At 37.9% G+C, this 15,295-nt stretch overlaps 1 protein-coding gene across 6 annotated transcripts in view; it reads right to left on the reverse strand.

The window, feature by feature from the left end:
• ARHGAP32 (Rho GTPase activating protein 32) overlaps positions 1 to 15,295 on the reverse strand; it is a 307,368-nt gene that overhangs the window by 30,251 nt on the left and 261,822 nt on the right. For all 6 annotated transcript variants that reach the window (XM_062197343.1, XM_062197342.1, XM_062197341.1 and 3 more), the window contains one exon: positions 9,243 to 9,392. In XM_062197343.1, coding sequence (XP_062053327.1) covers positions 9,243 to 9,392 — 150 coding nt within the window. The remainder of the gene's footprint in view (positions 1 to 9,242; positions 9,393 to 15,295) is intronic.

Genomic DNA, 15,295 nt, shown 5'->3' on the forward strand with positions numbered 1-15,295 from the left:
TGCAGTGGCATAGCAGGTAAAGCTGCCACCTGGGGTGCCAGCATCCCATGTGGGTGCTTGTTTGTGTCCCAGCTGCTCCGCTTCTGATCCAGCTCTCTGCTAATGTGCCTGGGGAGGTAGTGAAGGACGGCCCAAGTCCTTGTGCCCCTGCACCCATGTGGGAGACCTGGATGAAGCTCCTGGCTCCTGGCTTCGTCCTGGTTCAGCCCTGGCCATCATGGCCAGTGGGAAGTTAACCAGTAGATGGAAGACCTCTCTTTCTGTCTTTCCCTCTCTCTCTGTAACTCTGCCTTTCAAATAAATCTTTAAAAAAATAGACAGCTGTCCAGCTGAACTTCACAAATAGCAAAGGGATAAAGTTAAATGTTTATCCCATAACATAATAGCTCATGATGCTGTAATTTTCCCTTCTAAAAAAGTTTCTTTTCTTTTCATAACTAATGCCAACTCTAGTTATATTCAGCAAGCTAAACATCAACACCATGCAAAGTTCTAAGTAATTTCAAATACATGGAACCTTTTCATTTCCTGCCCACTTTGCATTAAATTTACTGGGTTCTGACTCAGTATTATCAGCTCCCACGGATACTCCAAGAATAAGCAGAAAAGAAAGAAGTGTGGCCGGTTAGCTTTATGGATACACTCAAAGGGACAGATATTCTGGGGTTTACAGCCTACAGCTGAACTTTCATACAAGCATTCAAGAATTTATAACATCTGAGATTTAAATATTGTTTATGCTGCAGCACGGATTGTTGAGTCCACAAGACTTTAGTAGCTGGTCATTTGATAGCATTAGTTAAAAGCCCTGAAAAGAAATGTTTGGAAGAACATGATTTGGTTTATGAAGAGGTATTATACTAGAGACGAAACATTCACAGGGACACATGAAAGAAATAAATATTTTAATAAGAATTTTAGATTATGTATTTCACTTACAGTGTACTACTGTAGCATCCTTTATTCTGTAACAGACTTTTCCTTGGTTTTTCTGCTATTGGCTATCCTTCCTGCAGTCTATCTTTTAAATCAGATCCTATAACTCACGTTTAAAACTTAGTCTCCTTATTTTTTATTTTTATTTTTTATTTAAAAAAACAAAATCAGAAATGGATAGTATTGAGCACTTAACTTAATATATGCCAGGTTTGGTGCTTACTTCCAACTGACTTTGTAATTCTCAGAGAAATCATAATGTACTATCATTAAGCAGTGACAGAAATAAGATTTTAACACAAACAGACTAAGCACACAGCCAATACTTCTAACTACTCAACAGAACTGCCTGGCATATAAGGCCCTTCACAATTTACCCTGAGTTATTATCATATTTCCATATTTCACAGTTCTAGGCCCACTGAAAACTCACCTTTTGCCATACAGAACAGTCTTCTATGGCTCCTTCACGACTCTCACCCAGACTCTCCATCATCCCCACCCTTTTCACATAGAAAATTCTTGGCTATTGTTAAAAAGGAGCTCAACTACCCTCTTACGGAAGTCTTCACTGCATACCCACACGTGGAAGCAGCTGCAGTACTATGGTTCAAAGAACTACATAGTTCTGAATTATCATTGATTTGTTTACATAACCATTGTCTCTTCCTTGACTGAGTATTCTAGGCAAAAATCATGCTTTGTTCATCTTTGTATTTTCAAAACTCAGGAGTACTGTCCTGGAACAATATATAATATTAGTTAAGTGAATAATTTACAGGTGTGCTGAAAGCTTGAAAAAGTTTATATAAAATATCTATTAAGAGCTTGGGTCCTATTTATTATTATTATTATTATTATTTGAAGAGGAGGGGGAATGAGAGAGTGATTGATTAATTTCCCATTTGTCAATTTGCTCCCCAAACTCACACAAGAGTTAGAAGTTGGGCTGGGCCAAAGCCAGGACCTAGGAACTCAATCCAGGTCTTCCATGTTGGTGACATGGACCCCACTCAATCACCACTTCCTCTCAGGGTGTACATTCACAGAGAGCTAGAACTGGAAGTGGAACCAGGACTTACACCTAGGCACTCATGTTGTGTTCCAAACAGCACTTATCTGCCACACCAAACATCTACCCTTGAGCCCTATTTCTGATTGAAGGGCACTTCAAAGGTTCATGGAAGATTCTGATGAAAACAAGGAAATTCATACACAGTTTTTCATAGGATCCACTTTCTCATGAACTACTTGAAGTACCTAGTATTGCTCCATCAATGACAAACTCCATGTGTTAGGTTTCTATTCTATAAACTACAAGTGGAGCAATACAATTTGGGTCTAAGAGAATTTCTGTCATCCACTTCAAAGGAAGCTGATTTAGAGATCACTGGGAAAATAACATAATTACTTAAAACAAAACAGGACTTTGCTTCTTTTTCTTAAGACATTTTTCATTATGTATGCTTAAAATCAGCATGGTAACTCACCCAAGTACACAAATGCCTGCCTTCAGAGTCCTCAGCTTTATTTTCATACAATCAGACTCTTTATTTAAAAAAATGCATAAAAATAAACTGCCATTATACAAAGGTATAGATAAATTTTGCTGGACTCTTACTTATTCCTGTAATATTAATTCTTATCTGCTAGGGAAATATAAAAACACAGAGAATTAGAGGCTATTCTCTGATAAAAAGACCACACCTCTACAGACATTGAAAACATCTTAATGGTTCTTTTACATTTTATGTTTCCTAAGCAAGAAGACTGAATTCTACAAAACAATCATAGGGAGAGGCTTAATACATAATATTTTAAGTATTATTATAATCTTAAGACAAATAAGACATTTAATAAAAATAGTTTGCAAACCTAGAAGAAACAGCTAGATTCCTGAACATATACAACCTACTTAAGTTGAGCCATGAAGACATAGGAAACCTAAACAGACCCATTACCAAGGAAATTGAATCAGTAATAAAGATCCTCCCAACAGAGAAAAGCCCAGGACTAGATGGTTTCGATGCTGAATTCTACCACACATTTAAAGAACTAACTCCAAGTCTTCTCAAGTTATTCAAAACAATTGAAAGGGAGGGAATCCTCTCAAATTCTTCCTATGAAGCCAGCATCACCCTCTTTCTTAAACCCAGAAAAGACGCAACAGATAAAGAGAACTACAGACCAATTTCTCTAATGAACACAGATGCAAAAATCCTCAACAAAATTTAGACCAATCAAATCCAACAATACATCAGAAAGATCATTCACCTAGATCAAGAGAGATTTATCCCTGGTATGCCAGGATGGTTCAACATTCACAAATCAAACAATGTGATATGTCACATTAACAAACTTAAGAACAAAAACCATCTGATTATCTCAAAAGATGCAGAGAAAGCATTTGATAAAATATAACACCCTTTCATGATGAAAACTCTAAGCAAATTTGGTATATAAAGGGCATTCCTCAACACAATCAAGGCAATTTATGAAAAACCCATGGCCAGAATCCTATTGCATGGGAAAAAGTTGGAAGCATTCCCATTAAGATCTGGAACCAGACAGGGATGCCCACTCTCACCAATGCTATTCAATATCATCATGGAAATTTTAGTCAGAGCCATTAGACAATAAAAAGAAATCAAAAGCATTCAAATTGGGAAGGAGAAAGTTAAGCTATCCCTATTTGCAGATGACATGAGTCTATATATAGAGGATCCAAAAGACTCAACCAAGAGACTTTTGGAACTCATAGAAGAGTTTGGCAAAGCAGGAGGATATAAAATCAATAGCCTTTTTATACACAGAGAATGCTGTGGCTGAAAAATAACTGCTAAGATTAATTCCATTCATAATAGCTACAAAAAAAAATACTTTGGAATACATTTAACCAGGGATGTCAAAGATCTGTACAATTAGAATTATAAAACATTAAAGACAGAAATAGAAGAAGATACAAAAAAATGGAAAAATTTTCCAAGTTCATGGATTGGAACAACCAAAATCATCAAAATGTCCATGTCCATTCTTCCAAAAGTAATTTACAGATTTAATGTGATACTAATCAAAATACCAAAGACATTCTTCTCAGATCTAGAAAAAAGGATGCTGAAATTCATATGGAAACACAGGAGACCTCAAATAGCTAAAGAAATCTTATACAACAAAAAACAAAGCTGGAGGAATCACAATACCAGGTTTCAAAACATATTACAAGGTAATTATAATCAAAACAGCTTGGTACTGGTACAAAAACAGATGGACAGATGAATGGAACAGAATAGAAATGCCAAGAAATCAATCCAACCATCTACAACCAACTTATATTTGACCAAGGAGCTAAAACCAATCCTTGGAGCAAGGACAGTCTTCAACAAATGGTGCTGGGAAGACAGGATTTCCACATGCAGGAGTATGAAGCAGGACCCCTATCTTACACCTTACACAAAAATCCATTCAAAATGGTTTAAAGACCTAAATCTATGACCTGATACCATCAAATTACTAGAGAACATCGGGAAAACATTGCAAGACATTGGCATACACAAAGAGTTCTTGGAAAAGACCCCAAAGGCACAGGCAATCAAAGCCAAAATCAACAAATAGGATTTCATCAAATTGAGAAGCTTCAGTATTGCAAAAGAAACAGTAAAAGTGAAGAGGCAACCGACAGAATGGGAGAAATCATTTGCAAACAACGCAACTAATACAGGATTAATAACCAGAATATATAAAGAGATCAAGAAACTCCACAGCAACAAAACAAACAATCCACTTAAGAGATGGGCCAAGGACCTAAATAGATATTTTTCAAAAGAAGAAATCCAAATGGCCAAAAGACACATGAAAAAATGCTCAGGATCACTAGCCATCAGGGAAATGCAAATCAAAACCACAATGAGGTTTCCCCTCACCCCACTTCGAATGGCTTTTATACCGAAATCAACACCACAACAAATGCTGGCGAGGATGTGGGGGGAAAAGGTACCTTAATCCACTGTTGGTGGAAATGTAAACTGGTAAAACCACTATGGGAATCAGTTTGAGATTTCTCAGAAATCTGAATATAGACCTACTATGTGCCCCAGCCATACCACTCCTGGGAATTTATCCAAGGGAAAGAAATCAGAAAATAAAATAGTTATCTGCACACCCATGTTTACTGCAGCTCAATTCACAATAGCTAAAACATGAAATCAACCTAAATGCCTGTCAACTGAAGACTGGATAAAGAAATTATGGAATATACACTCTATGGAATACTGCACAGTAGAAAAAAAATGAAATCCAGGCATTTGCAACAAAATGGATGAATCTGAAAAACATTATACTTAGTGAAATAAGTCAGTCCCAAAGGGACAAATACCATATGTTCTCCCTGATCTGTGATAACTAATAGTGTACCTAAAAGGAAATCTGTAGAAGTGAAATTGACACTTTGAGAAACAATGACTTGAACAGCCCTTGTCTTGACTGTGGAGGAACAGGTTTCTTTTTTTTTTTTCCCCTTAATAGAGAATGGGACTGGGAATGGGAGAGGGAGGAGGAGGTGAGGTGGGGGCGAGGGTAGGGGTGGGAAGGCGGGTATGATGGGAAGAATCACTATATTCCTCAAGTTGTACTTATAAATAAAATTTTCACTAAATAAAAGGTTTCTCTGGGGAAAAAATTGGTAGCAAAATGAAAGAGAAAGGCAGAAACTTTAATTTTGAATAAAAAAGAAAAAAAACAAAGCATTGTGTCAGAACATGAAAAGAGTTTCCTTTTGGTCTAGTTCCTTATTTCACTAACATGTAGAAAAGTAATGAGAATCCAAAACAGTAAGTCTCGGAAAAAAATCTGAGTTAAAAAAAAGACACCTTCAGGTGGGTACTGTGGCACAGTAGGTTAAGTGTCCTCTTATGATGCCCACATTCCATACAGGAGCACCTGATTTGAGTCATAGCTACTCTACCTTCCTAATCCAGCTTCCTGCTAACAAGTTTGGGAAGCAGCACATAATGGTCCAAGTGCTTGGGTCCCTGCTACCCATGTGGGAGACCCAAATAGAGTTCTTGGCTTCTGACCTAAGTTGTGGGCATTTGGGGAGTGAAGCAGCTGGTGGAAGGTTGCTCTCTGTCACTCCACCTTTCAAATAAATAAACCTCTAAATGTATGCACAGATACACACATATGTATTAAAATATTTCTTAAAAGGCATCTTATTAGACAACATTCCCCAACCACCTAACTACTCAGGCAAACGCATTGGAAATAATGACTGCCAAAATATAACTCCAAAATGTTTTCTCCTAAAGATTACATATCATATGATTTTCTTTTATATTCAGTCTCCAAGTAATATACTTCAAATCCACTTTGGTTTAACATTCTTAGTTTTAAAAATATCATCATATGATAACAGAATAAAAAATAAAAATTTGCATTAAAAGCTGATGATCCTTGGGCCAGCACTGTAGTCCAGTGGGTTAAACTCCTGTCTGCACCGCCAGCATCTCATATGGGCACCTGTTTGAGTGTCAGCTACTCCACTTCCAATGCAGCTCCCCACCAATGAGCCTGGGAAAGCAGTGAAGGATGACCCAAGTGCTTGGGCCCCTGCCAACCAAGCAGGAGATACAGATGAAACTCCTGGTTTTAGCTTGGCCCAACCCTGGCTGTCATGGCAATTTGGGGAGTCAACCAGAAGATGGAGATCTTTATCTCTTTAAATCTTTCAAATAAATAAATAAATCTGTCAAAAATAATAAAAAAAATATTTTTAAAACCCTGATGATCCTTAAGATTAGAATCAAGGCTAAAATAAGTAAGAAGATTATAATTAAGCATGAAAGAATTGATAGCTTGACTTTTCTTGACAGGTTTTGTTTCACTTGTTCTTGTCAATTATTCTTCCACCCATCCATTCACTCATCAATCACATACCTATCAAGTCCTTTCTATTGGGCAGGCATTGTGCAAGCATAACAGTGACAGATGAAAAGGCTGGAGTTCCATTATAGAGAACTGGCTTCCAGTCTAGGTGACAGATCTTTCATTAGGGAAGTATGATTACCTGAAATCAGTTTCAGTGGTTATTTGGGCCTTGTTTCCTTGAGTTGAGCTCTGATCACAAAGTCCATGTACACACATAGGCCTCCTGATGAATGGGCCAAACATCTCAAACTCAGAGGCATGTTCAGGCAACAGATCTTGGTCTTTTTTATATTATATGTTCAATATAATTTTATCTATTTCTGCAAAGTTTCCCCCCCTCTTCTTTTTTAGCAATCTCTTTTCAGCTTCTCAAGGAAATCTGATTTTAAGTAAGTGCAGCACATAGGGTAACTCTTATAAAAAAGTACCAATACTACAAGAAAATTCTCTCCTATTCAAAGGGATTTTTATCACAATTATGGAAAACGCAAACAGTGTAGCGAAACTGGCTACTTTTCATGAGATATTACATGTTAGCATCTATCATCTGCTATCATTAATAGGAATGGAAACATACCTGAAATTTCTATGTATAACTAAAACTTAATGAATTGATGTTTGAAAGCTAATTGAGCATTGTAGAACAAAATGGAAAACGGTCACTCACATTAGTGATCACATCTAAGCAAAGTTGAAAAATGGTAAGAGATACAAAAAAAAAAAACTAATACAAGAAATGTTAACTCTAAAATTAAGAACGTCTATGTCAGGCATGTTAGTTTATGTACAAAAAAGTACTATGTGGGCACATTTAAAAGAATTACTTCTACAGATAATTGTGATGTAATCTTTAATGAATGATTAAACACCATGGTTTGCTCATAGCTGAAAATGCTGTAAGATTATCTCAAGTGAACCCTGACACTAGGAATCAAAAATAAAAGCATGAAAAGAAAATTGCCTTGTCAGGCTCCTACATGATTTCTTACAACATTCTGCATGAAAGAAATAGGTCAGTAGAGACACTTGCTCCAGCAGGGAGGTGCTCAAGTCTAGAAGTACAACAGGATAATCTCTGTAAAGTTGATTATTCACTATGATTAACAGCATGAGTCACTTAGCAAAGCACTATTCTGATATGTGCTTCCTTCTCAGAAAACTCTAGTAAAAAATCTACTTTGCTTAGGGTAAATACAGGATTTTAAACCTTAAACTAAAACAGTAGTTGGGAGCAAGAAATGATTATATACATTATATCTACCTATAGAAGTATCTAGATTTTATACAACATATCCACGTTAATATATTTTATTAATACATATTTTCTCTCTTCACAATTTTGTTACAGTATATATAATTCTTAGTTATGATTATTCTAATATGTTAATTTATAGTTTAAAGATACATGTTCAATTTTAATTGTTTCAATTTAGATTTTAAAGTGTCTTTGTATGTAAATAACATATACATATGATGCAATTGCAGTTGAATATGCACTACATAGTCTCAAAACCTTAAAAATAATTCCTCATACAATTACTAAATCAGACTAATAAATCATTTTGATATTAAATTCATTTTTTCTACTTAAATGAATTTTAGTTTAAAAACATCTAAAGTTTTGCTCTTCCTGATTGTCTTCATTTGACTATTCAAATGAATATCCTGCATATGTTTATTGTTCAATTTCCATCATCCCCAATAAAACAAAAATTATTTTAATATGCCAACTAAAATATATCTGACCTCAGTCTTCAAAGTTTCTACGACCATGAAATCCTTCTAATTTCAACCATACTGTAATGTCACAAGTATTTTTAGTTTCTGCTTCTTGTAGTCTGTGTACAGACGTTCTCTGTGGCACAGGCCATCAGCTAGAAGACCTTTATATTCTAAGATTATTTAATTCATCCCTAATATTAATTCAGAATTCCCTAAGTCATCTATTTCTGGTTCTCGCCAACTCTACAGGCAGACGCTTCCTGAATATTCTAGCAGCCCCAAAGGAGAGGACGGAGGAAAGTGCTATTTAACAATATCAAGGAAAACTCCCCTTTCCTTCCCTCCAGTGCACTCACTCCCTGCACCTCACTATATTCCTGACTCAGAATTCAAATGATGGAGGAAGGACCGTGATGCGATGTATAAGAGTTGGAAGACTGATTTTCGCATTTTATCATGGACATCTCTGAAGTTCCCTCTCCAGCCTTGCTCCACCCAGAGCCCACATGAGCACTGAGAAAGCACAACCCCTTCCACACTTGCTGCTGCCCGGAAATTAATCAGGCAGCAATGCCTGCTTAACCTGCCCCACGATGGGGCAGACAAAATCAGTATGTAGAGCTTGGAAATGGAAACTGTGAGTTTATGAACTTTATTTTTACCTTCAAAACCAGAATTCAGAAGGTGCTCCCCCAGGTCACAGCCAAATACCCTCTCTTTCAAGATTCCCCGTTGCTTCAGCTTCTGCTTTGTTGGACGAGACTTCATGAATGTTCGTAGGAAAGTAATGAGCTTGCCGTGCTTTTTAGACACTAAAAAATAGTAACAAAGAGAAAATATCCTAGTTTTGTGGCAAGAGGTTACATTTACTTGGCATGAAAACAAACAAACATCATAGAGACAGACTAGAAAAAAAAAATCTATTACACATTCATCTTACAATCTGTAGGAAATTTCCAGCAGAAGTGCAGCTAACGACTGTGTTATAAATAACATTTTTCTACACTTTCTTCTCACCAGTCTACGATTTTACTTGATGGTATTAATAACAAGTTTAAGTGTTGTAACTTCTGTCCCGTAAATGAAGGTTGGTATACCAGCCATCTTCCCAGTGCACAGGAAGGGCTGCTACACAACTCCAAAAGGGACCTGAATCTTACTTTTGCTTTGGAAATCTTCAAAATAAGAAACACTTAAAATGTTGCAAATGGGCTGGTATTTCTAGCCAATTTGTAAGATATTTACCTGATGTTTAGAAATTATCAAAGCATTTGTAACTGGGTGAGTACAGGTAAGAAAAGAAAACTCCCTCTTTTCTCATTTTACAAATAGGACAATCCCATGATGACAGAGAACACACTTGTTGACCTATTGGTTATATAAATCTCTCTCTCTCTCTCTCTCTCTCTCTCTCTCTCTCACACACACACACACACACAGAGGCATCAGGTCTTCTAGTAATGTTCACCTAGCATCTAAATCTACACACACTAAATACATAACCTTAAGTCAGACCAGGACAGAGGATAAGTGGATTAGCACTGGGGGAAACTACTTCCACTGACTGATATATTACAAAGACAATAATGTAAGTACCGAAAACAAACAACTCCCCTCAGAAATGACTTCTGCTGAGAAGTGCAGGTACAGGAAAAATCATGCAAAAGTCAACACATGCCTAGTATGATGAGCTCATGGGTGAGCCGCAGGAAAGGACACAAAGCCATTATGCTTCAGTCCTCCTACAAATGATGACTCGGAGAGTTACTGTGTCCTACTGTGGTTTCTAAGTGAATCTCAATCTTAGACATCCTGAGCTCCCGAGGGGACCTGTGGCCTAGATGTACACTGGAGGCATTGCTCTGGACTGGATCAAACCTTTCCTATCCATTTCTTTTTGTTTTTACTAAAAACATTGCTTGCAGGTGTAGCCATCTTTTGTACAGACTGTAGCAAGAGGGTGACAAAGCAGTCTGGCATGCTGATGACTGACAGGTTTCCTGGGACATCTGACTTTCCATGCAAAAATCAGGAAAAATCCTGGGCAAGCCATGACAAAGCAGTCAGCCTAAGCTGCACACAGACTAAAATGGAAAATGTATTCTTTTCACTAACTATCTGAAATATTATTAACATCAAAATTACAAGCATGATTCTATCTCTGATATGCTCTGAAGATTAGTAAATTATAACACCTGTTGTATCTGAGATTCCTTGCTGTAAAATTAAATATGTGCTGTTTTATTCGTGAATGAAATACAATTATAGCACATGTGTTTAACTTCTGAGGTCTGCTACACACATACTAATGTTGCTATAGCAGAAGTTATGAGCTGGCATGTTTCCTTTTCCCCATGTTGCAATCATATTGTGTGTTATGCATCTTTGGTAAAGAGTGGCCATTTCTGTTCATTTTCAAATATTTTTCATGTGAACTTTAAAATAATTTTCAGTAAGTTCCACACAAAATACAATTAAGTTTGGTTAGCAACAACTTAACCTTACACAGTAATTTGGAATAACTTTAATTTCCACAGTATTCAGTATTTCCACCTAGAAACAGGGTATGCCATCGTTCTTCTAAATATTTTATCTTTCTTATTTACATATTCCACATTTTCCTGGATAGGGACATTGTGGAACATGATTTTTACTGCTTTTCTAGATCAATCACTTTCTTCTATTATGGTTTTCGCTGATAATCACTGGTATGTTAGAAAACAAGTTCTTCAAGTATAGCTCACATATGGTCATTTATTCAACTCACAATAATTTTAGGATTTTAGTTGATCCTTTGGTAAATGTGGTAATTCAAGGCTTTTTTTTTTGCAGAAGTAACTCCTGATTGCTGTTCAGATGTTACTAACCAGCTAGAACCTCCAAGACACACGTCAACAGGAGGCATTCACATTTTGTGCAGAGTTGATGAGAACACCTGCTGAATGGTGTATATGAGAAGACATTCTTTTAGTCACATATTTCAAAGAATGTTTCAAAGCAATGGGAATTGAATCTCAGTTATTTTTCAATCAGAAACAAATATACAATAAGCACTAGATCTCAGGAGCTGTTCTAAGTTCTGAGACTACAGTGAGAGATGAGAAAGACAAGACACACGCCACCACAGGGTTTACTGGGAGGAGATGGACAACAGGGATAGGAACACAGTCAGTACTTAGGATACATTTTATATGTGCAAGTAACCGCATACATGTTTCCACATAGGTAAGATTCGTTTCTCACAGCACTGTTTAAGGGTAATATTATCCAAATTTTAGATGAAGAAACTGAGGCGCAGAAGAGGAAGCTAAAAGGCTCAGGTTTAAAAATCAGGATTCAAATCAGGCCATTTGCTTCAAAGCTCAGACTTCTAGCCAGCAGAAGGTACTGCTGCCGTGAAGACAACAGGTAATATCAGGTTGTTACTGGTGGCTAATGGGAAATCAACTGGGGGAAGAAACCACTGCAGACAGGGTGACCGGGGCTGACTTCTCTGGAGAAGTCTTAGCTGAGCTGGAAGCCAAGAGACCGTGGTGAGCCAGGGAGACAGTGGCACAGGATGAGGCCGAAGAGCAAGCCAAGGCAGGATTCCAGGCCAAATGGAGTCAGGGTTGATGCTCTAAGAACACGCTGAGTGCCTGAGCATTTTCAAACAGTTTCTGTAAAAATAACCCAACATGTGTATCAGAAACCTGAAATTGAAAGCACATCCAGGGGAATTGGCTGAACAAACTGAGATTTCCCCAGAGAGGATGGACATCAGCTTTTGCTGTTTCTATCGTTAAGGAGGATCTCTACTCACCAACATGGGGGCATCTTCAGGACACAGTAAGTCAAACACACAAGGCAGAGAACAGTGCATTTACCACGTGAAAGCATGAGGAACGCACACGATGCACACACACACACACAGAGTATCACACAGAGACTGTTTGCACACAGGAGCTTATTTTTGCAAAAAGAAACACTAGAAAGATAAAGCAGAAACTAACAAAAATGGGGCAAGTAAGATGGATTGCGAGAGTGGAGGATGGGGACAGCGAGACTTCCCTGAGCAAAATTTTGCTATATAATTTGGGTTTTGAATCACATTAATGTTCTTTCTGCATGTTCAAAAATAAACATAAAACACTTTGGAAAGCAAATTCTAATGCTGAAAATAACCTGAAAACATGCATCCAATAATATACAAAATTCATAACATAGGGGCTGGTATTGTGGCCTAGTGAGTTAAGCTGCCACCTGGGATGCCAGTATTCCATACGGGTGCTGGTTTGAGTCCCAGCTCCAGCTTCCTGATACAGGCTTGGAAAAAGCAGCAGAAGATGGCAATAGTCCTTGTGCCTCTGCCACCCTCATGGGAGATCCAGATGAAGTTCATGGCTCCTGGCCTTGGCCTGGCCCAGCCCTGGCTATTGCAGCCAAGTGGTGAGTGAACCAGCAGAGGGAATATCTCTGTGTATGTATGTATGTATGTGTGTGTATGTACATACATACATATATATAAAACTCTGTATATATACATAACTTTGACTTTCAAATAAATAAATAAACCTTAAAAATAAGGAATGTCTGCTCATTTAAAAAACTGATAACATAGTCAAGAGACAGAAGATAGATGACTCATTAGTAGTAAACTGACCACATGCTGAGTAGGGATATACTCAAAAGAACAAAAAGATTGCCAAGTAATATCTAGCTTCATTCACATGTTTCACTTGTGGCAGTATTGGTAGTGTAGTTCTGAAACAATCTGATACACATTGTGGGACAAAACAAATTATCAGAAACCAAGATTTCAAAAAAGACAGAATGATAAAATTAAAGAACTCAAGAAAAAAAATCTGCAGTGTTAACCGTTACTTGGATATGTCAACATGAACACATGATTAACATGCACCTACATACTTTCCCTAAGCCCTGACAACTGAAGATACTCTACTGACAATGATGTATCAGTAGAAATGGAGACCTGAGATCTCAAATCTGGGTTTCTAAATATCCTCTTTTAGTAAAATGATCCTGAAACCCTTGAAGAAATGCCTGATTGCAAGTCGACAGCAGGCAAAGCACAAGGTGAGAGCAGGAAACCTTGCTGTGACAGAAAGCAAGGGACCCAGACTGGTGGAGCTGTGCCAAGGGGTCAAGGCCAAGGGACCCCCTTCTTCTCTGCTCTAGGACTATCTGACCATCACAAAGGATGAACAACCATAACTGACTGTAAAACATCCCATAAGTAAAAATTCACGAGTCCACAGTAACAGTTCCCAAAAGGAAGGAAATAATGATTTTGGGGACAAATGAAACTGGAAGATGTTTAAAACTGCAGCAGCAGTCTGCCAGATTAAACTGGGCTGTTCAACAGGACAAAACAGAACAATTCACTTCTTTCAAATGACTTAGTAATATCCTACTTGGAATTATAAACTAGAACTAATTATACAAGTTAATTAACTGTTCCTGCACAATTCACGGATAACTGCATGGAACCAGATTCGTAAATTTGATTGGAACTTCCAATCAAACCCTCACCACCACACAATCCCCTTTGTCAGAAGGCAGCTCTGTACAACCTCACTCTCTCGGGCACTGGGTACATCTGTGCCTGCTTCTTGGTTTGGTAAATTTGGCTCAAGAACAAGGAAACTTGTCTTTCTGTTCCTGTTAACTAAAGACTTCACATTCACTTTTCCTAAATGGTGACGCAAGGCCCAATTAAGAGCTGCAATAAAGCTCAAAGCTAAGGCACTGCACAGTGTCCCCAGCAACTCTGTGCGCACTTGGCACTGGGAGGCCCTGGGAACCTGGGCTGAAATGTGTGCAGCTCTGCTTCTGCTCTGTGAGGCCACCTTGCTCCTGTTGGAACTTGAACCTAAAGGTGGAATGAGAGGAAGAATCATCACATGGGCTCTCCTTGCCAGTCTGTATCGCAATCTGAGGCCCCGAATCATAGGTATTACGATGGTAACTACACATAAACCCTTCAGTGAGTTCTAAGCCTTCAATGGAAGATTAAACCATCTTGTGCAGAATTTGGGTCTGCTGTTACTCATGCTATAACTGACATTCTCACACACTACAGTAGAGATAGTTGTGGGGGAATGAGAAGCCCTGACATCTATAACTAAATAATCAATTATCCGGCAAGATAGACTCATTTCATTGCACTGAACATTTAAACTAATAAAAATATTCCATTTGATTATACTCAGATCTGAGGATCTGATACTTCCAAATACAAACGTCTCTTTGTACTAATTTTATTCGTTTCAAGCTTCCTTCTCATTTCTTAGACACTAAAATGGCCAAAAGGGGCTTATTTTGGGGCACAGCACTGTCCCTCACCACTGCCTTCCTGTTCAGTCTTACCACCTGCTGTCTGGGGAGAAACATAGTGCTGGCCCCTGTCAATCCCATGAGAGACCCCACTGAGGAAGGGGCAGTCGGGGGCTGGTTTGAGACCCGGCTCTAGAGAGGAACATGGGAATGCAGTGGGCAGGGAGGTGGTCAGCGTCAGGGTTCACCAAATACACTAGAGATGCAAAAATGGTAATAGATAAATGTCCACAGATAAACTACTTCCAAAATAAAACACAAAACAATACTCAGACAAGATGAAATCATACCACTTTATATCCAATTCCCTATTCTAGAGTTAAAATGCAACGTGTGCCGCAATGCTGAATTCTTCCACACTAGACACGACAGATTTTAT

Source organism: Lepus europaeus, chromosome 7 (genome assembly GCF_033115175.1).
Source record: "Lepus europaeus isolate LE1 chromosome 7, mLepTim1.pri, whole genome shotgun sequence".
Taxonomy (NCBI): domain Eukaryota; kingdom Metazoa; phylum Chordata; class Mammalia; order Lagomorpha; family Leporidae; genus Lepus; species Lepus europaeus.